The sequence below is a fragment of the Elgaria multicarinata genome, chromosome 11, assembly GCF_023053635.1.
Source record: "Elgaria multicarinata webbii isolate HBS135686 ecotype San Diego chromosome 11, rElgMul1.1.pri, whole genome shotgun sequence".
Lineage (NCBI taxonomy): Eukaryota > Metazoa > Chordata > Lepidosauria > Squamata > Anguidae > Elgaria > Elgaria multicarinata.
Window position 1 is genome coordinate 47184739 of NC_086181.1, and position 23142 is coordinate 47207880.

At 51.2% G+C, this 23142-nt stretch overlaps 1 protein-coding gene across 1 annotated transcript; it reads left to right on the forward strand.

Annotated features, from left to right (window-relative positions):
* Positions 1-9167: 9167 nt before the first annotated feature.
* On the forward strand, positions 9168-13554 carry LOC134406006 (C-type natriuretic peptide-like). Its single transcript, XM_063137233.1, has 2 exons — positions 9168-9230; positions 13264-13554. The coding sequence occupies exons 1-2, from the start codon at positions 9168-9170 to the stop codon at positions 13552-13554; spliced, it is 354 nt and encodes a 117-aa protein (XP_062993303.1).
* The last annotated feature ends 9588 nt before the right edge of the window (positions 13555-23142 follow it).

Genomic DNA, 23142 nt, shown 5'->3' on the forward strand with positions numbered 1-23142 from the left:
GCCCGGCCTCCTCCGGCTCCGCCACCGTGACCGGCCCCAGCCGTGGCCTGCCGCGGCCCGGCCCCACTCGCCTCGCCCGGGGGCGCTCCTGCTCCGCCGGCTTCCCCCACCCGCCGCGGCCGGCGCCGAGAGAGAGAGAAGGAGAGAGAGAGACTGCGAGAGCGAGAGCGAGACCTCCCCTCACGGAACGCGCGCGCGCGCCCCCTCCCCCCCCGTGCGTGCCTGTGTGTGTGTGTGTGTGAGTGTGTGTGTGCCTGCCTGTATGCGCGCGCGCCGCGCCTGCGCCGCCAGGAGGCGCCTTCCCCCTCGCGCCGGGCCACGCCCCCCGCCCGCCGGGCGCTCCAATCCCCAGCGCCGCCTTCGCCTCGCTCCCAGCCAATCGCAAGGAGCCGCTCGCGCCCCCAAAGCATTCGGGCCAAGAGGAGCAGGAGGAGGCGCCTCTTCTTCCTTCCCGCCCCGCCCCCTTCCCGATCCCCTCACGGCCGCCTTCTTCTCCTCCTCCTCCCCCTCCGAACAAACCAATGGAAAAGGAAAGGAGGCGTTTCTCAAGACGGCCAATCACAAGCCGCGGGTCTTTCCCAAGGCGCAGCCGCAGTAGGCCTTTCAAGCGTTGGCCAACCCTAGAACAGGGCTCAGAAAGTCCCGCCTCTGCCGGCCAATTATGGAGCTATTCTTTCCCCTCAGAACCAATCTCGAGGCTCTTTGTCACCTCCCCCCCCCCGCCCCAACCTAAACACCCACCCCTTCTTCCTCTTAACAGTTTCGTCGAACTCGAGGACATCCCCCTCCCCCGCTTATCACACGGAGAGTTCCGCCCACCATACGGGCTCTACCTTATCTTGATTGGTTAATTTTTCATGCCAATCGATAGGGTTGGTCATATGAGGCGAAAGGCGCTCTTCTTCTCCCCCGCCCCCCCATCGGTACTTAGGAGGGATCGGAATCACTCCTGCTTTGACCCCGCCTACATTCTTCAGGGGACCAATAGCAGCAGACAGCCCGCCTCCCCGAGTTCACTCTTCTGCAATGTCAATCATATGGGGCTGGTGAATGTGCCCCGCCCCTCTACATGAGCAGGGGCTCCGCCCACTTCTCTTTCTACAGAGGTTGTAGGTTCGAGGCCAGGCGCTGACTATCCTTGAGTTTGAGGGGAAATATTACGACTTTAAAATCTTTAGGATTATTCTTTTATCAAACAGACCTGTCGCAGGATTATACCAGAAATATTAGTTCAACTTTATCCAGGAGCCCTTGTTTGAAAATTGCCATGACTGGAAAAAAAATTAAAATACTCTTGGCTGTGAAATAGCACCACATCAAAATAGCCTGAAGTTATACCACAAATTGTGTCTGGCAACATGGCACTGCTGTATAATGGGGCGCTCTGTAAAACCATTTAAAAAAACCAATAGCCACTGGGTACGATGGTGATGGAATTTACCTCACACAAAATGGCGGCCATGAGGTAAATTTCATCCAGAGCCTCTGATGAAGAGGAAAGTACATTCTGTGTCCCCTCACAATTAACGTCTTCCAAACTTTTGACAAAAACAGAAACCCACGTTTTATATTAAGAAAATCATACTATAGTAGGACGTGAGTGGAGTGAATGGGTCTCCTGGTAACCATTGCCCTCTCTCAAGAATTCTTCAAGGATGTTGGACTCGATGGCCTTGTAGGCCTTGTTGGACTCGATGGCCTTGTAGGCCCCTTCCAACTCTGCTATTCTATGATTCTATATGTCTTCCAACAGGACATTTATCTTCATCCTAGCAGGGTTGCCCCAAGATGTTTTGCTGCCTGAGGCAAAGGACAAGATGGCGTCCCCAGCACCATCCCATGTACAGAAGGCAACCAGACTGGTGGTTGAATCTTACTTCATCATTGCACCTGAGGGCTGCAGGGTAGCTTAGGTGGCCTAGGATAGGCTATGTGGTACACTTAGACCTCCATCCTCCAACACCGTCCACTATTTCCGTCTCCTGTCCCTAGGATCTGCTGTCTGAGGCAACCATCTTACTCTGCCTAATGGTAGGGCCGGCCCTACATCTTAGACTCCATGGGTAGGATGGCATAGATCTTTACTGTGCCATCCATACTTTCTTTTAGAGAATGTCAAGAATCATCTCAATATTTAGCCAACTTTCATTTTGGAGGCACATTTAAAAGGATCACGGACTTTCAAAGGCTTTTGACAAAGTCTCTCACCAAAAACTCCTGAGCAAAGCTTGCACTTGCGGGAGAAGAGAAGAGGTCCTCTCATGGATCAGCAGTGGAGAGTAGGAATAAATGGAGAGTTCTCACAATGGAGGGATGCAAACAGTGGGGTGCCCCCAAAGTTCTGTATGGAGAGCAGTGCTATTTAACTTGTTCATGAATAATTTGGAATTCGGGTAGGGGTGAGGAAGGAGATGGCCAAATTTGCGAAGGTGCTTAAAACAAACAAAAAAAGGATATTGAAGAGCTCCAAAAGGCTCTCTCCAAACTGGGGGAATGGGCATTAAATGGCAAATGTGGTACAATGTAAGCAGGTGTAAAGTGATGCACATTGGGGCAAACAAAAAAAAAGAAGTAATTTCATGCATATGCTGATGGAGTTGAGCTGGCAGTGACTGACCAGGAAAGGGATCTTGGGGGCTTAATGTATAGCTCAATTAAAATGTCTACCCAGTGTGCAGCTGCTGTGAAAAATGCAAATTCCATGTTGCCAGTGAAAATAAATCCATATCTTAATGCTGTCATACAAATCTATATGTACAGTTCTGGTCACTCCACCTCAAAACGGATATTGTAGAGTTAGAAAAGATACTTCTTCACAGAGCACATAGTTAAATTACGGAACTCACTACCGCAAGATGTAGTGACGGCCACCCATTTGGATGGCTTTAAAAAGGGGTTGGATAAATTCCTGGAGGCGAAGGCTATCCAGGGCTACTAGCCCTGATGGTTGTGTGCTATCTCCAGTATCCAAGGCAGTAAGCCTGGGTGCACCAGTTGCTGGGGAACATGGGTGGGAGGGTGCTGTTGCACCATGTCCTGCTTGATCATCCCTGGCCAATGGCTGGTTGGCCACTGTGTGAACAGAGTGCTGGACTACATGGACCTCTGGTCTGATCCAGCATCAGGGCTCTTCTTATGTTCTTATGCAGAAAAGGGCAACCGAAATGATTAAGCGGCTGGAACAGTTCCCCTATAAGCAAGGGGTTACCACATCTAGGACTGTTTAGAGAAAAGGTGAGTGCGGAGAGCCATGACAGAGGTGTACAAATGTATGCACGGTGTGGAGAAACGGAATACCCAAAATACCGGAACCCACTGGGATCATCCCATGAAGTTGAGAGTTGGGAATTTCGAGGCAGATAAAAGGAAGTCCATCTTCACAAAGTACATAGTTCACCTATGGAATTCGCCACTGCAAGATGTGGTGATGGCCACCAATTTGGATGGCTTTAAATAAAAAAGGGGACTGGACCACACACCAGAGGATTCACCAGATTCACACACCAGAGGATCCCTGGATCTCAGTAGCTTTCCCAAAGGCTAAAGCTCCATCTAGTGCTCAACCCACCACCCTGCAAGTTCTCCCCTTATCACTGTGGTATTTGCACAGTTCGGTGCAACTGGGGTTGTTGTTTATAGATAGCGATTTATACCCCACCATTCAAATACATTATCAAAGAGGCTCACCATGAATGTTACAAATACCACAGAATAACCAATACATTAAAATAAAGCTATAAGAGTGACTGTATAAAAGCAGCATCTAAATCAGCCTTCCTCAACCTGGGGTGCTCCAGATGTGTTGGACTACAACTCCCAGAATGCCCCAGCCAGGCATTCTGGGAGATGCAGTCCAACACATCTGGAGCGCCCCAGGTTGAGGAAGGCTGATCTAAATAAAAGAGATCAACAAAAGTTTAAAAGCCCAGGGAAAACAAAAAATCACACACCAGTCAGACATCAGAGTGGGCCTCTTGCTTTGGCAAACTTCTCTGGAGAGAGTGTTCCAAAACGTAGGAGACATCACCGAAAAGGCCCTGTCCACAGCAACTCTGATGGCAGAGGAAGCTGAAGAGGATCTCCCAATGTACAGGCGGCTACATGTGGCAATAAATGATCTTTTAGGTACGCTGGCCCCCAAGCCATGAAGGGCTTTTAAAGGTCAAGATCAGCATTTCAAATTGGGCCCAGAAATGGACTGGAAGAACCGTTTATAATCTATTTCTAGACCACTTGACAATATCTAAAAGGACACCTCGACCTGTTTACAACATTAAAAATTGAACTGAAAAACATCCACAGTAAAAAATGTTTTAAAACAGAAAATACAAAACATCTCAGTTAAAAACATTTTTTTTAAAAAAAAAAACATGCCCATTCTCAATTGAAACATTTAAAATCAGAGAACTAACAATCAACAAACTGGGCAACACAATTAGTCAGAAAAGCCCTGGGTGGAAAGGGAGTTCTTTAACTGGCACCTAAAATATGCCACAGTTGGTACCTCCTGCATACTCAGGGGGAAGGCACTACACAAAATGGGTGCCACCACAAAGAAGGCCCGTTTCCAGGTTGTCACCAGATGGCAATCTGCAGGTTATGGTAACACCAGCAAGGTCTCTTCTGATGATTGTAGAGATCAAATTAAAAATACTGTGGTCAATGGTGTCAAAAGCTGCTGTGAGGGCAAGCAGGATCAATAGAGCTGCACCCCCTCTGTCTTTGTCCCATAGAAGGTCATCCATCAGAGCACCGAAAACTGTTTCCATCCCAAAGCCAGGCCTGAACCCAGATTGAAATAGCTTGGGATAATAGGCATCCTCCACAAATGTGTGCAGTTGGCAAAGGACAGGTGTAATATGTTCTATCCATGGAGAGGGTAATCCGAAAATTGAAGGGAAGTTATGGTGGGAATTTTCAAACTGTGTTCCAAGAAATGGAGGGATTCCTTGATAGGTTACTGGTGGAGATGATCCATAATACGCAGAGGTTCTCTTGCAAGACAGATCTCCTGCAACGTGCATCCAGCCACAGGGGAAAGTGGGTTTCGTTGAGCAGGGGTTGGACTCGATGGCCTTGTGGGCCCCTTCCAACTCTACTATTCTATGATTCTATGATTCTAAGGCGCACATTCAGTTATCATAGGTGGAGAGTGAGACCCAGCCACTCTAGTGCCCCACTTTGAACTGAATATGTGCCATGGATCATGCCCCCAGAACCCAGACAGTTTCACATTTGGAGACCAGACCTCCAGCACTGGATAACGACATCTTACTGCCTTTCCCAGAGCTCAAACGTTAGCTGAGGGGGTTAAGCGCACAAGAGGAAGGCCAGGAGTCCTAATGGTCACTTCACAGGTGGCACGGATGATGCATTGCCAGGTGGTTCAAGCTGCAGTTTATCCTAGGAAGGGATCTAGGGACATGATGGACTACAGCAAGCAAGGTTGGGCTGAAGGCCGAAGAAGAAGACTCATCAAGCATTCAGCTGGGGTGGGGAGTGGCATGCCGGACTCCTGGGTTCTCTGGGAGAAAAGCTCTTTCAATGAGGATGATTGCGCCATCTATGCACATAGAACAGCCTTCCCCAGCTACGGCTTGCTGGCTGGGGGATGCTGGGAGTTGCAGTCCAACACATCTGAAAGGCACCAGGGCAGGATCTACACTACTGCTTTAAAACGGTTTATAACAGTAGTGACAACAGTTGAGGCCCAGGGCACACTCCAGATACAGTTTTTAACCCATTTTCAAAGTGTCCTCTCCTGCTCAGTGTAGATATGGCCTAAGTTGGAGAAGGCTGACAGAGCATTTTAGAAAAGGCAGCCCCCGTTTCTGCCCCAGCTGCTGAGATGGGAATGAGCTACAGTTGTGAGAGTAGGGGATGGGTGGAAATTAGACGTCCAGATTTCAGGGTTAGGAGAAGTGGGTTGCTCTGGAGTAGACTGGCACGTAGAAAGCGCTACGGGGGCGGGGGGGCAGGAGTCGTGGGTCATCTGCCTTCGGCTTTTTACAGGGCGAAGCTCTGGTGATGCTGCGGTCACAGGGCCCTCCAGCCGAGCCGAGCCGGACGCCTCCCCCCGCCTGTTCTCTTGCCCTCGCACCTCTCTCCAATGCCGTGTTTCTGAGGCCGGTTGGCAGAGAGTCACGCCGGCTGGCATGTGAGGGCGGGCACCTCCCCCTGACCTTCTCCTTGGCTGCCCCACTTGCGCCTCTTTTTGTCCTTACTGTAAAGACCCTTTATGGCTTTCCCTAAACGCTGACCGTAAATCAGACGACATTTTAGGTAATGGGGCGCAGCGCCAGGGCAGGGGCACGCCGGAGAGGAGCAAGAATGTGGCGTCTTCTTTGCTCTCCCCCTCCCCTGCGCTGAGATTCCTGGTTTTCGAGCAATCTTTTGTGAAGGCCACTGCACTTGATTCATCCCTCCTGGTAGGCCAAATGTACATCATCGACGGGGTGGGGTGGGGAGCAGAACCTGAACACAAATTCGGGAAGAATCAAACCCGCAAGCTAAGTTTGAACCATGATCAGGCTTGCGAGCCTGTGCACTCACTGCACCTCTGCTTGGCACAACACAGACCCAGGGCCATCGCTCCCAAAGGCTGCACAGCTCCAGAACTTGTTTTCAGGGTCAGGGCACTCAGCCCTGGAAGAAATGTCCGCCGATGGAATCATCTCTAGGCCATCCTTTCCTCATATGGTATCCTCCAGATATGTTGGACTAGGGTGACCATCTGGAAAGGAGGACAGGGCTCCTGTGCCTTTTACAGTTGCATAAAAAAGGGAATCTCAGCAGGTGTCATTTGTATGCATGCAGCACCTGGTGAGATCTCCTCTTCATCACAACAGTTATAGCTGCAGGAGCCCTGCCCTCTTTTTGTATCCAGACACTCTAGTATAGTTCCTGCAGCTTTCAAAGATGAAGAGGGAATATCACCAGGTGCTGCACGCGTAGAAAGGACACCTGCTGAAATTCCCTTCTCTATACAGCTGTTAAAGATGCAGGAGCGCGGTCCTCCTTTCCATAGGGTCACCCTAGATTTAACCAAAGCCACATTTTCAGAAATGGCTTTGCAGCTCTGGTCCAACATTGTGACTTGGCCCTTTTTCAGTTCAAGGCCTGTTCCACATCTCCTCCTTTCTGATATTTTCCTGCAACGTCTCTGCACGTTTTATTTTACGTTTGACGTTTCTTCTTGGTGAGCTGACGGCACTTCTGCTGCGGCCTCCTCTATCCCACTTCTTCGTCACCTGCCTTGCCCAGAAAACAGGGAACTCTAATAGCGTAGCTACAGCCAGTTACATCATATATGACAGCAAGCCCTCACTTCCAAACATTACAATAAACCGACTATCGGAGAAAGATCTTTCACAAGCGGCTGAAAACAAACCAACGTGACCCAGGCTGCTCTTTCCGTACGTCCTTCAGTGCCAGAGGTCCCACAGAATCCGGCTGCAGGAGGAGGGAAGGAAGAAGGGAAAACATGGTGGGATCAATGGGGCCTTTCACCCCCAAACACCCATTGAGGCAGAGGCCTGCTCTGACGTCAGCCAAGCGCGGCCTGAATGCCTCGGTCGGCAGGGGAAACCCCCGGGCCCGGGCCAGGAATGCGCCCCTCTTCCCCCCTCTGTGGTGAAGATCCCCATTCAGTATCACCGCTGCCATCACCTCTTGCCAAGAGCAGAGGGTTGTGTATGCAGAGGGTCAAAGTATTTATTTTTAGCAGCCCAGTGGGCTCAGAGAGCTGGGGAGCAGGAGGGGGAGAGATGAGTTGTGTCCCCGAGACACCCTTCTTCTGCAGCTCACATCATATGCCGCCCTTCCTTTGTCACGCTGGGTCAGCTAGAAAGAGTGTGGAATTCTAAAGAACCCAGGAGTCCTGCTTCCCAGGCTGTCCCCCTCCTGGGCATCCAAACTCCCAGCTGTCAGAGTATATTGGTCTACCTTACCTAGAATAGAACAAGAAAGGCACCCAGAACTCTTGAGTTCTCTGCGAAACAGCAGGACCTGAATACAACAGCACCCTCCCTTCCATGTTCCCCAACAACCAGTGCACATTGGCACACTGCCTCTGATACTTTAGCGTTTAGCCATGGATAACCTCCTCCGTGAATTTGTCAACCCCCTTTTTAAAGCTATTCAAATCGGTGAGCATCGCGACGTCTTGTGGTAGCAAATTACATAGTTTAATTCCATAGTCCTTGAAGGGTGGTCGTAGGATCATAGAATCATAGAATAGCAGAGTTGGAAGGGGCCTACAAGGCCATCGAGTCCAACCCCCTCTGCTCAGTGCAGGAATCCACCCTAAAGCATCCCTGACAGATGGTTGTCCAGCTGCCTCTTGAAGGCCTCTAGTGTGGGAGAGCCCATGACCTCCCTAGGTCACTGGTTCCATTGTCATACTGCTCTAACAGTCAGGAGGTTTTTCCTGATGTCCAGCTGGAATCTGGCTTCCTTTAACTTGAGCCCGTTATTCCATGTCCTGCACTCTGGGAGGATGGAGAAGAGATCCTGGCCCTCCTCTGGGTGACAACCTTTTAAGTCTTTGAAGAGTGCTCTCATGTCTCCCCTCCATCTGCTCTTCTCCAGGCTAAACCTGCCCAGTTCTTTCAGTCTCTCTTCATAGGGCTTTGTTTCCAGACCCCTGATCATCCTGGTTGCCCTCCTCTGAACACGCTCCAGCTTCTCTGCGTCCTTCTTGAACTGTGGTCTCCCGGTCCAGCCTGCCCACACTTTGAAGTCATCAGCAGAGGCCCTTCTCACTTGCCCACCATCAAGGGCGGCTAGGCTGGTGAGTACAAGAGAAAGGGCCTGCTCAGTGGTGGCCCCAGACCTCTGGAATAAACTTCTATCAAAGCCACCTGTTTCAAATCAACTGGGCCTTCCCATAGCATCTGGGCTACTGTTGTATGGGAAAGTTCTTGGGCCAGAAATGTTCCCAACCCCAAGTTGAACCCGAGGTATATTTAACCATTAACCAAATGAATGAACGGGCGCCATCCAAAAATTTTTGGGAGGGGAAGATGCTGCACCCGTTAATTTTTGCAGGTGTTGAAGGCGTAGGAGCTTAGCTCGGATAAAGCAGTGGCGACCTTCCTTCGGCGTGGATGAGGATGGTTCCCAGTCCAACGCTTGTTGCTGCGGCTCCGGTGCCATCTCGGGCAGGAATGTCCGTTTGCTTGGCTAATCCCAGCGCCTGCAACGATGAGGAGCCGCTCTTTCAGGCCTGGGTGTGTGTTGTGGGGGGGAGAACATGTGGGCCCTCCTCCTGCTGGCGTGTTTGACGGATGGACAAAGAGCTGCGGAGAAGTCAGCCCCGCAATGGGCCTTAACGAGCATTAAACCCCTCCGTTTAATTAGCTCCCTGGGCTGCTTAATCCTGGTGGATGCGGTGCTGTTAATTAAGATGCACCGGGGGGGGGGGCGTCATCCCCACTACCACCACGACTTGCAGGGAGAGACCACCATTTCCCCATCCAGTTGGGAAGTCCACAACACCGTTATATTTTAGCAGCCCTCCCAAACCCGGCTCCCTGCAGATGGGTCGGACTGCAGCTCCCAGCATCCCAAGCTAGCATGGCCAACGGCCATGCTAGCTTGGGATGCTGGGAGCTGCAGTCTGACCCATCTGCAGGGAGCCGGGTTCGGGAAGTCTTCTTTAGGGTTTTAACGAGCTACCACACAGCCCTGTGGATGGCTGTGGTCAGGTTCAACACTTGAATGTGTGAAACAAGCATGCACAGAGTGCTTTTCTCACCAGTGGTTGTCGAGTAAACTTTCTGGGCTCCATGTGTATGTGTGTTGCAGTGTTTTTCAGGTAAACCTGATTACCTCCCTTTTAAGGAATCCAGGCCCCATTCCTTGCACTGGCCTTCCCCAAGGCCACTTTCCAGTGAATTCAGCCCCGTGGCCAACTTGAATTTCAGCCAGCTCTGTTTCACGCAGCTCAGCTGCCATTTCTTCAATGTTGCTGGCTTTAATTAAAGACACACACACACACACCTGGCCAATGTTTCTGTACTTCCATATTTCCCTCGTCCTTGCACTGCATCATGGACTTTGTAGTTTTTAGAGCCATGTCAACAGCCCTTCTCACACTCCATTTTTCATCCTAAAAGTTTCCTACATTGCACGGACAGATGGGGGTTATCCCGAAAAAACATTATGGGTGTCACGAGAATGCAAACAGGGTGGCAGATGTCAAGAGTAGAGATATCTTGAGAATTTGTGGTGCCAATTCATGATGGACGATGTGACTATTCCTCAATCGCACGGCGGATTTTGGAAAGAACCTCCAAATTTGATACTGATTTCTTTGGATCCATATTCCAAAGTGACTCTGGTTATTTATTTATTTATTTATTTATTTAATTTATATACCACCCCCATAGCTAGAGCTCTCTGGGCGGTTTACAGAAATTCTAAAATTGAAATAGAAACGAGTATACAAAATTTAAAATTCTAAAACGCAGAACATATATACATAAAGCATTAAAAACAGTTAAAAATAAACATGTGAGTGATTAAGATGTGCCGCCATATGCCTGGGCAAAGAGGAAAGTCTTAACCTGGCGCCGGAAAGATAGCAGCGTTGGCGCCAGGCGAGCCTCGTCAGGGAGATCGTTCCATAGTCTGGGGTCCACCACCGAAAAGGCCCTGTCCCTCATTGCCACACTCCGAGCCTCTCTCAGAGTAGGCACTCGGAGGAGGACCTTAGATGTTGAACGTAGTGACCGGGTATATTCACGTCGGGAGAGGCGTTCCGTCAGGTATTGTGGTCCCAAGCCGTGTAAGGCTTTATAGGTCAAAACAGCACCTTGAATTGGGCTCGGAAACACACAGGCAGCCAGTGCAAGCGGACCAGGGCAGGTGTTATATGGTCAAACCTTCTGGTTCCCGAAATCCATCTGGCCGCTGCATTTTGCACGAGCTGCAGCTTCTGAACCGTCTTCAAAGGCAGCCCCACGTAGAGCGCATTGCAGTAATCTAACTTGGAGGTTACCAGAGCATGGACAACTGAAGCCAGGTTATCCCTGTCCAGATAGGGGCGTAGCTGGGCCACCAACCGGAGTTTGTAAAAGGCACTCCGTGCCACCGAGGTCACCTGAGCCTCAAGTGACAATGATGGGTCTAAAAGAACCCCCAAGCTACGAACAGGGGGAGTGGGATCCCATCCAGAACTGGTAGAACACACACACACACATCCTGTCAGCGGAATCACCTACTAACAGCATCTCAGTCTTGTCTGGATTGAGTCTCCGTTTATTAGCCCTCATCCAGTCCATTGTCGCAGCCAGGCACTGGTTCAACACATCCACAGCCTCTCCTGCTGAAGATGAAAAGATGAGAAGGTTCTTCTTTCTCCTTCTTTTGTTTTCTTTGTGAATTATGGCGGCCGGCGAAGGTGATGCTGCCACCTGGGCTCTCCCACACTGGAGGCCTTCAAGAGGCAGCCGGACAACCATCTGTCAGGGATGCTTTAGGGTGGATTCCTGCATTGAGCAGGGGGTTGGACTCAATGGCCTTGTAGGCCCCTTCCAATTCTGCTATTCTATGATTCTATGAAGTTCATCATCTCTGTCCTGGAGGTTTGGGGCAGTCCATGCTTGAACCTTCCCCGGGAGCCCTAGCTTCGCCAGGGACAATCAGCCAGGGGGGATTCAAGGTTGGCGTTGAGCGATTGACATCTGACAGGCCACCCCGCTTTTTGGAAATGGCGCTCCACCTCTGGCTTTGGACTTGTTGCACTGCAAGGTGCTTGGAAGTCCTGGGTGCGAGTCACACCTGCTCCCCTCCTCACTCTGCGCCCCCTACAGGGGAAAGACCCACAGGTCCACTCAGTGCTCCCCACCACCACCACCACCAGCACCAGCACACACGCACACACACACACACACACACACACACACTTGCCTTCTCTAATAACTTTATAAGGAGAATGGAAGGAGCTGCTGCACTCCCTGGGTGACTTTTGACCGTCTCTGGGGAAACCCGCCTGCAGCGCAGAAAGAATCAGCCAGGCCTTTTCTCAGCCTGGGGAAGGTTTCCTTGGCAATTCCAGGTCCCCCCTTGATGGATTTGGGAAGGGGGCTCTGTGGGGAGAAGGGGGCAGGGGGGGAGGTCATTACAGGGTGGCAGGGAGGGAACTGTGTGGAGGGCGCACAGATGGTGGGGTGACAGGAGCAGGAAGGAAAAGGGGGGCCGAGGTTCTCGGGGACCAGGGACCTTTTTGGGGTGAATCCAAAATGCCGCATTGTCCCGCAATATCTCCCCACTCCTCTCTTCTCTCTCATCCACGTCATATTAGTATTTTTTCTTCTTCCTCTTTCTTTCCCTCTTTCTCTTTCCTCATTTCTTCTTCTCTTCTCTCCACATTGTGTTGTGTTTTTCTCTTCTCTATTCCCCCCCCTCTCTCTTTCTCTCTCTCTCAACCCAGCCTTGCTGCGCACCCATCCCTCCCTCCCCCCTGCCCTTTCTTTGCCCCCCCTTTTCCCGTAACTCATCCCCTGGGCAACACGGCCCTTTCACTGGGGGACAAAAGCGCCCCCCATGAGGGCAACAGCCCCCTGTCTCTGCCAGCAAGGGGTGGCCACTGTTGCCCAGGGGATGGGCCAGGGAGGGGGGGCTGAGCAGCCCTATAAAAGCCATGGACGGGGGTGAGGCCAGACACAACCAAACCAGCCCCCCCAACCGGCCCCCCAGGGTCACCCGCTTGGATCCCAAAGAGAAACTCCTCTTTTTTTTTTTTGGACAAGAATGAGGTTCTCCTGCCCCCTCCTTGCCTTCCTTCTCCTCCTCCTCCTGCCTCTGGCCTCCCAGAGCCCGGTCCGCTCACCCCAGGTAGGTAGAGGGCCCAGCACCCCACCAGCCCCACTGTTCTACCCTCTGGACCCCCACCCCACCCCACCCTGGGCTCTTCTGGGCACCCGGCTGGTGTCTCTTCCTTGCCCCAGGCTCCTCTCAGAGGACCCAGGCGTCCTGCCCACACACCCTGCTCCGATTCTCTTACTGCGACAAACCACTTTCCACAAAAGTTTGTACATTTCAATGTACCATTATTGGCGTGTTTGTGTGTGTGTGTGTGTGTGTGTGTGGATAAATATTACATGGGAAATGGCACATCAAGGAAAGTAGGCTAAACTGGGGAGGGCACAGCATCCTGTCTATGGGATGAGTTTTTGTGGGGGGGGCCCTCTTTGTCAATAGTAGTGAGTCAAATGCACGCATGCCCCCCCCCCACTAATTCCTTCCTTCTCCCAACAGACATTGATGGAGCTCCTAGGAGAAGATCTGGCTACTCTCCTGTCTGACCATGAAGCGGACCCCCCCTCGCTCCCCCAGGACTCCCTGTCCCGACTCCTGAGCAGGCAGCGTCCCCTCCGCCGCCCCCCCAGCCCCTCAACGCCCTCCGAGGAACGTGCCTGGATCCACTTCTTAAATGACTTCGTGAACACCCAGAAGAAGTTTCGGGGGCGCACCAAGAAGATGGGGCAGCAAGGCTGCTTTGGCATCAAGCTCGACCGGATTGGGACCCTCAGCGGCCTTGGATGCTAACGGTAAGTCTGGCTGCGAGATAACGGAGGACTTCGACATCGCGGGGGCGGGGGGGGGATCGGAGCATGGCAGCGGGTGAGAAAGCGTGGCAGGAGTCACATTTCGGAAACTCCGCTGCATCCCCAGTACAAAACATTCCTGCCCTCTGCGTTCTCAAGCTACTGAAGTCCCTGGATGCCTGAAACTGGTTTCGGTGCTGCTGAGAACTTCTCTGGGCATCTAAGAATTTCAGAGGAGCCCAGCTGGGCCCCACCAAACGTCTGTCTCATCCAGCAGCCCTTTCACACAGCTGCCAGCCACAGGCCCCAACAGAAAGCCCCATAAGCAGGGAGCACATAAGTGCCACGGCCCTGCTGCTCTCTAGGTCCTCCTTCATCTACTTTTGGGGGGGCGGTAGACTGCCCCCAACCCTGGAGGCTCCATCAAGCCCACATGGCCGATAACAATGGAGAGATCTTTGCAGTCCATGAGCCCGACGCCCCGTCGATGCCCTCGAAACCACTGGCCGGCCCGCAGATGCTACGGCAGGAGGGGTTCTGACGCTCACGATCACTCGTGTGAAGATGTGGTACCTCCTTTGGGCAGCCCCGGCCTTTACCAACACCCCGGGGAGGTGATCCGTCAGGGTGGAAGGGGGTTGGTGGAGGATAAACCTCATCCAAATCCCCAATTGCTTTCAGACATCAGTCCCCCAAAGGAGCATGGGTTAACCCTGATGGGTACAGGTGGGGGGTGGAGGAAAAGGCAGGTTTGGGAGCACAGGCTGCAGAGTAGTTCAAGCAAGAGCAATTAGAGGATGAACTTAGGGAAAAAACTGTGACCTGCCCAGAGATCTCCGGCTATTGGGCGGTATAGAAATAAAATAAATAAATAAATGCATATAAGTACCCACCTTCCCAACCTGGTGCCTGCCGGATGTTTTGGACTGCAATGCCCATCATACACAGCCAGCTGGCTGTGTATGATGGGCATTGCAGTCCAAAACATCCGGCAGGCACCAGGTTGGGCAAAACTGTAGCAAATGCTGGTAATACCAACAAACCAAGTCTTGTATTGGACGAAAAAGTTGTGACCTATGGAAGGGAGGCGGGGCGGTCATTTAGGGGTTGGGTACCCCTCTTTTGCAGGGTAGGTGATAAGGCAGAACTTAACTTGACCCAGCGCATTTCAGGCCTCAGCCCCCAAACCTTTCTTGAAGGCCAGGATTTAGCACTTAAACATCTGGGGGGAGGGGAAGGAAGAGAGTAGCCACAAGCGCGTGCAGAGTGCATTCAAGGCATATTCCAAACCCCATGAATGTCTCTTTTAAGACATTAGACATGAAAGAGGAGAGTGAGGTTTGGGTTACTAAGAGGAGGGTGCGTGTTTCTTTTTTCTTGAACGGGAGCAGCTCAGGCTTCAAAATGGGAACCTATCTGGGGAAGGAAACAGAAGGAGAGGTCCCATTCCACCCGCCATGCTGAAAGAGCACGCAACGTTTTCCTCTTCCCTTCCCACCCTTTTTTCCTTGCGTGCCGTGCCTTTTCATATCGCAAGGGGCCGTCTTGTTTTGCTGACTGCATGTAGCTGCTCTGGGAGCCTTTCCGGCTGAAGAGCAGCATGAAAATTCTTTAAATAAATAAATGCAGGACAGGCAATCTGTGGGCTGTGATGGATGGGAGAGGGAAGGCAATTAGCAGAAGGGAGAGGCTGCCCTTTGGATAGTTTTCCTGTCAGCTGCCCCTCCCTGCAGCTCATCTTTGCTGTCCCAAAGGGAGAGTGACTGGATTCTTGCCCTGTTCCCAGGCTCCAATGGGGGAGAAACCATCAAAAGGCCAAATATGTCTTTCATGCATTTGGCCAGCTCCGTCTGAAACCAGTTTGGTTCTTTCTAGGGCTCTCACCCAAGTTAAAGAAATCTTAGTTGCATAAATTGGACTAGAATAAAACAATAGTTTTGAAGGGGAAAATGTGGGTCATAGAATCAGTGGGCTCAGCTACACCAAGCAGGATATGGCACTAGGAAAGCGGTATATAAAAGGCAGGAGCCACACCCCTGCTTTATAGTGGTATTGAAGTGCACGGACAACTGCTTTCTACCAACTCTGGTTGGTGGTCCAGCTCTGCCCCTACCTGGACAGGGATAATCTAGCTTCAGTTGTCCATACTCTGGCAACCTCCAAATTAGATTACTGCAATGCCCTCTATGTGGGGCAGCCTTTGAAGACGGTCCGGAAGCTGCAGCTTGTGCAGAATGCAGCGGCCAGATTGATAGATGGAACAGGGAGGTTTGAGCATATAACACCGATTCTGGCTCACTTGCATTGGCTGCCTATACGTTTCTGAGCCAAATTCAAGGTGCTGGTTTTAACCTATAAAGCCCTACATGGCTTGGGACCGCAATACCTGATGAAACGCCCCTCCCGACATGAACCTTCCCGTACACTGCGCTCAACATCTAAGGTCCTCCGAGGGAAGCTTGAAGGATGGCAACAAGGGAGAGCACCTTTTCGGTGGTGGCCCCCAATTGTGGAACGATCTCCCTGATGAAGCTCACCTGATGCCAACATTGTTATCTTTCAGGCGCCAGGTTAAGACTTTTCTCCCAGGCATTTAACAACGCTAAGTTTGTTTTCTAACGGACCCCAGAACTGTTGTTTTTTAAATGGATACTGATGTTTTTATACTGTTGTTTTTTTATGTCTCTGGTGGTTTTTAAATTTTGTATGCTTTTTAATGTTTACTGGTTTAACTTTTGTGAACCGCCCAGAGAGCTTCGGCTGTGGGGCCGTATATAAATGTAATAAATAAATAAATAATAAATAAATATAAATAAACTGATGGGGCCCATTGACACGTATACCCCTTTCCTAGTGTTATATCCTGCTTGGTGCAGATGTGTCCTGGGCCCCAACCGTTGTCAGTGCACTTCAGTGCCGCTATAAAGCCGTCGTAGGGCTCCAGCCTTTTATATACCGCTTTCATAGCGGAATGTCCTGCTTGGTGTAGATGAGGCCCTAGATTCATAGAACTGTGGAGTTGGGAGGGACCACAAAGATCATCTAGTGACCAGTGGTTCTCAACCTGGGGCACTCCAGATGTGTTGGACTACAACTCCCAGAATGCCCCAGCCAGGCATTCTGGGAGATGCAGTCCAACACATCTGGAGTGCCCCAGGTTGAGAACCACTGATCTAGTCCAACCCTCTGCAATGTGCAGGAAAACCAATTAAACCATCCAGGAGAGGTGGCTGTTCAGCCTCTTCTTCAAAACCTCCAGAAATGGGTCAGTCGGAGGATATCAAAGCGGGGGTATCTTGGAAGAGGCACCCACCCACCCTCACAGTGAAAGGAAACGCGGAAATCCTCTTCTAAGACATCGGGGTGGGTGGGTGGGTTACTAGTTACGTTCAAAATAATTGGGATTTTAAAAACAAACAAGGCCTTTTTTTCACCTTTTAGCAGTGTGATCCTCTGCGTGCTTACTCTGAAGCACGTTCCACTGTGTTCATTCGGGCTTACTCCCAGGTAATGCGCGTAGGTCTGTAGCCTAAAAAGCTTTTAATCAGTTAATCATATTGGTTCAGGTTTGCGGGCCAAGTTCTTTCCAGGGAGAACCGGTTCTCAGATCTTACTCCTCTCATAGGGCAGCCAAAAGACACCTGCTCATTCTTCACCTCTGTGTCATCAGTTGCATCCCCTCCTCTCTCTCCTACACCCCCGTTTACGCCCATGGAGACACATTTGTGGCTCCGTTGTCAGGGAGGAGGTAAATCCGCTCCGGGTTTCAGTCAGAACCAGTCAGAGCTCCTTTAAAGTTCTGACTAGTTCTGACTAAAACCTGGAGCGGATTTACCTCCTCCCTGACATCGGAGTCACCAGCCTCCACTGCCTGTTTGGGACTGAGGGTTTAACTTTCCTTTTTCCATGATTTTTCTTTTTGTAGGTTTCCTGGCTTTGACGAAGCCCCTACAGGGCTGAAAGACCTCCCCCAAGACAAAAGCGCCCAGGTGCTTGCAAAGACCTCTTGCTACCTGAAATCTTCCCCAGTTACCTGCTTGGGCCTCGAAACAAGAAAGGCCTCCCCCTCCCCTCTTTCCATCCTGCCCCACCCCCACCCCCTCCTCTAAATCCCAGGCCTTGCTCCAAACCCCAAGCATTCATCCGGTCGATTCGTGCCCATCGTTTGTAACCAATTGGAACCTGACTTAATTTGTACAAAAATAAAAGCATTTTTTTCTGTTTGGCATCCCACCCAAGCTGCACGATTCCTTTGGTTTTGATGATAGTATGTGTGAAGCGTGTGTGCACATGGCCGAGTCAAAGCTCAGCCCCAGAATGCATTGAGTAGGGTACCACTGAGCATGTACAGAGTGCATCCTCCTCACTACTGAGCAAGCCCGACGACCTGCACACATTTGGGATTAGGGTGTAGCTACTAACGAGGATTTGAACTCTTTAAAAGCCTCCCTTGCGCGGTTCGGGAGGTGGAAAAATGTAACATCCTTTAAACACCTCCTGAAAACATACCTGTTCATACAAGCTGTCCAAGGAATGTAACTTATCTGGCTTTATAGTTCCCTTTTTAAGTTTTAACGTTCTAAATTTATTTGGATACTTGTGGTATTTTATGGTTTTAATCGTGCACTGCCCAGAGAGCCTCAGCTAATGGGTATTATTTTGTTTATTTATTTATTTATTACATTTCTATACTGCCCAATAGCCGGAGCTCTCTGGGCGGTTCACAAAATACTCTGGGCGGTATACTGGGCAGTATACAAATGAGATAGATAGATAGATAGATAGATAGATAGATAGATAGATAGATAGATAGATAGATAGATGATAGATATTTAGGCACTGCTCAGGAGAAATAATTTTGGCCCATGCTCAGACGAACTCATCTGCATGTTCGAAAACTGGACGCAGGTATGCAAAATAGGCTGTGGTAGGGTGACCCTCTGAAAAGGAGGACCGGTCTCCTGTATCTTTAACAGTTGCATAGAAAAGGGAATTTCAGCAGGTGTCATTTGTATATATGGAGAACCTGGTGAAATTCCCTCTTCATCCCAACAGTTAAAGCTGCAGGAGCTCTACTAGAGTGACCAGATTTAAAAGAGGGCAGGGCTCCTGCAGCTTTAACTGTGGTGATGAAGAGGAAATTTCACCAGGTTCCCCATATATATAAATGACACCTGCTGAAATTTCCTTTTCAATACAAGTGTTAAAGATACAGGAACCCTGTCCTCCTTTTCATAGGGTCACCCTAGGTTGTGGGGCTGAAATTAAAATCCAGGCCTGGCATGATAACGGAGCATTATCCCAGATTTCCAGGGAGGAAATAGCTTACTTGGCCCACAGGGTGGCGCTGTTCCCTTCGGAAGAACTTTGGAATGAGGCCGTGATCCCCGCTGACCTGGGAGAGGGCCACGTTCACACGTTTCCCCTACACTTAGGCAATCTCTCTGTGGGTTGGGAGCGGGCCTTGGGAAGTGTAAATTAAACATTTGCTCAAGTGCTCTAAAAAAAGTTATTCCACGCAGCACGCGTGAAGGGTGGTTTGGCTGCACTGCAAGCTGCACGGCAGGCACTTAAAGAGTATAAGGCGAGTTGTGCCGCATGAGGGCAGAGGCCGCTCTAGCTCAGCCTTCAGCTCCCACAGTGGCCACGCAGACGCCCCAGCAGAAAGCTGGCAAGCAGGACATGAGCGCAAGACCCTCCCTTTCCCTTGTGCGACCCATCAACTGGTGCTGACACGTATACGGCCTCCCATAACAGAGGTGACTTCTAGTCATTGTGACTAGAAGTAGCCATTGATAGGCTTATCCTCTAGGGGTGTGTACGGACCCCCCGATCCGCTTCAGATCCTTTCAGATCAGGTCCGCTCCGCTCCACTCCGCCAGTGGTCTGCTTCGCTTCGCTCCGGATCCAAATCAGAGCTCCGCAGCAGCGGTGGCGGCAGGGCCAAGTAAACCCCCCTCCCTCCTCCCCCCCTTACCTGTGTCCTTCCGCGGTCCGGCGGCTGCTAGCGGTCTGGCGACTCTAGTGAAGCCGGCGACGGGCCGCGACGGACCAGGTAAGTGGTGTGCATGAGAGGGGGTTACCTGGCCCTGCTGCCACTGCCCGTGTGGCTATGACGGCAGAGCCAGGTAAGGGGGAGGGGGGTCTTACCCGTGTCCTTCCGCAGTCTGGCAGCAGCTTCAACTGAGCCTGAGGACTGTGGCCTGGTCTTCCTGTTTGAGTCCTCGGGCTCAGTTGAAGCTGCTGCTGGACTGCGGATGGACGCAGGTAAGACCCCCCTTACCTGGCTCTGCCGTCGTCGCCACATGGGCGGTGGCGGCAGGGCCAGGTAACACCCCCCCCCACGCAACCACTTACCTGGTCCATCGCGGCCCGTCGCCAGCTTCACTAGAGCCCGCGGCAGCCGCAGGCTCTAGTGAAGCCAGCGACGGGCCGCGATGGACCAGGTAAGGCCCCCTCCCCCCTTACCTTTTTTGCGGAGCTCCGGATTGAGTTGAAGGATCTGCCTTCATCTTGATCCATTCTGTGACGCTCCGCTGCCCCCCCCGATCCTCTTCGCCTCCGCCGTAAGGGGAGGCGAAGCACCCCGATTGGCTTCAGCTTCTCCGATCCTAAGAGAAGCGGAGCACAGCCCTATTATCCTCCACGAACTTGTCCATCTGAACTGGTGGCCATCCCTACATCTTGTGGAAACCAAATCCATAATTCATCTTTTGGTCTGTTCCCCACTGAGTTCTAGTACGGAGAGGAGAAAAGCGTCTCCCTCTCGCACTTTCTGTGCTAACCACTTTCAGCACACCAGGCATCATTTTGCACACCTCTTATCACGTCTCCTTTCACTCGCCTTCTTTCTGAGCCAAACAGTCCCAGGTGTTGCAGCCTCTGAAGATGGAGGTTTCATCCTGCTCCCAAGTTGGTCAAAGCAATATCAGTGCGTCGTGTTTTCCTGAGGTTGTAGAAATCAAAAAGGCAGGCGCACGTCCATCCTCCAACCACAGTATGAAAACAAGAAGACCAACTTTCTATACAAGGTTATTGAAAGGATTGGAGTTTTGTGTGAAGCTGTTGGGAATTTATGCCACCAATCAATGCAGGAATGAAATATGGGTGGAACCCTTTCAAGAAAATTAACTTGCATTTGTCTGCATAAACTCCAGGACATATTTTGACTGGAACGTTCGGGGGTGGGTGGGACGGGGTGTTGATGGGGGTGGTGGTGGAGAAACAGGGGGAAAGTACTGCATCTTACTATTTGCACTGTACTTCTAGGCATCATTATTTTTAAACATAACAAGGAGACTGAAGTGTCATTTTATAAAAATAAAGAAAAGAAAAGTGGGTGGAGTTTCCAGACTCCATTTTAAAAGGATATGGAATGTTTGGATTTAAAATTCCACAATGTGGCTGTTTCAAATCTGTGCCAAGTTCCCCTTCCTCCTGGGATGGGAGACCCCTCTGCTAAAGTCAATTCAAGCTGTTAGCCCGTCCTTCCCCAACCTGGGACCCTCCAGATGTGTCAGACTACAACTCATGATGGGAGTTGTAGCCTGACACATCTGGAGGGCCCCAGGTTGGGGAAGGACGGGCTAGAGGCACACGAGCTCCTGACTTTTCCGGAGATGTTGGTCAAAGAATCAAGCAGAGTGGGAAGGGTCCTAAAAGGCCATCGAGTCCAACCCCCTGCTCAATGCAGGAATCCACCCTAAAGCATCCCTGACAGACAGCTGTCTAGCTGCCTCTTGAAGGCCTCTAGTGTGGGAGAGCCCACAACCTCCCTAGGTCACGGATTCCATTGTCGTACTGCTCTAACAGTCAGGAAGTTTTTCCTGATGTCCAGCCGGAATCTGATTTCCTTTAACTTGAGGCTGTTATCCTGTGTCCTGCACTCTGGGAGGATGGAGAAGAGATCCTGGCCCTCCTGTGTGTGACAACCTTTCAAGTATTTGAAGAGTGCTCTCTTGTCTCCCCTCCATCTTCTCTTCTCCAGGCTAAACAGGCCCAGTTCTTTCAGTCTCTCTTCATAGGGCTTTGTTTCCAGACCCCTGATCATCTTGGTTGCCCTCCTCTGAACACTAGAACCCCTGGCTCTGAACTGGAGCTCATGGGCCTGGTCTGTGCTTGATGCCTATAAATCAAAACCGCCATTAACCCCGTCCTCCTCCCCATTGTGTCTGGACAAGGAATCTGACCTCCTGTTTCCCCTCCCTGTTGCAAAGGATTCTTCTTAATGGACCTTTGCCCAGCCAGCTTCCCTCAGCACGTCCTGGGCGGGTAGCAATGCCACGCCTTTCCTGTCCTCTCTGCTGAGCCCACAGCCAGGGCGACGAACTCAGCAAACTAGACTCCCCGTTCCACTCTTGAATAAACAATTCCAAAAAGGTAGCCTTAAGAAAGTGAAGCAGAGCCTACTGGTTCGAGCTAGGGAAACGTCATGTAACCCAGCTTCCTGTTTCCAACAGGGGACAGCCAGGTGCCTCCGAGAAACCTTCAAGGAGGACTTGGAAGTCGACAGCCCTCTCTTGTCCACCCTCCCCTTCCCCACAACAACTGACACGCTGCCTCTGCAATGGGGCGATGCCATTTGGCTCTTACAGCTAAGAACCTAAGAACTGCCCTGCTGGATTAGACCGGGGAGGAGGTCCCTGAATCCCAGGAGTGTTGAATCAAGCGCAACCCTTCAAGGCCGTGTCCCTCTCCACCAATTTTGGGGTATTTTCCCAACTTGTCCTGGGAGCAACAGCTTTGAGATAAAGCTGCTGGAATGCAAAAAAACCAAAAAACCAACCTGCCCGGCTTCACCAGAATTGAATTCAGCCCCAGGGCCGGGAGGGGTGCCACAGCCCTGCTCCAGGACCTCATCCTATTCCAAACAGGGGCCCGAAAGGTCACAAGCAAGACGTGAAGGCAATGGCCCTCGCTTTCCGATGCCCAGAGTGAGACTGCTCTTGAGCAGGGAGGCTCAGCTTAGCCGTTATGGAGTTAACGGCCACCAAAAGAGGGTCCTGCCGTGAATGTGTCTCACCCTCATTTAGAGCCAGGAGATGGCGGCTGTTCCTGGGAAGCCGGCCGGCCGGCCGAACCCTGCAGGGTCAGACCAAAGGCCTGTGCTGCCCGGCATCCGGCCTGCAGCAGCGGGGCCAGGTGGAAGTTCTGGAAATTAATCTAAGGCAAGCACAAACTAGGCCTTCCCCGAGCTGGTGCCCTCCAGATGTGCTGGATTGTAACTTGCCATGGCCAGTGGCTAGGGATGATGGGAACTGTAGTCCCCAACACATCTGGAGACCACCAGCTTGGATCACGTCAAGGAGAGCATTCTCCCTCCCGCCCCCGCCCCCACCTCCAATTGAAGATTTCAGCACCTGCTGTCTTGCAACAGGAGCCCTGCCCTCCTTTGTATCTGGTGACTCTGGTATAGCTCCTGCAGCTTTAACTGTGGTGTCGCTGCCCTCTAGAAATCCTGCTTTGCAAACACACCAGCTGGCATTGAGGAAGCATTACCCTATGTGTATTTTCCTAAGTCAAGCAGTCATAACGACTAAAGAACTTAAAAAAGCCAAGTTTTCTCCACAATGCAGCTCAGAATACCCTA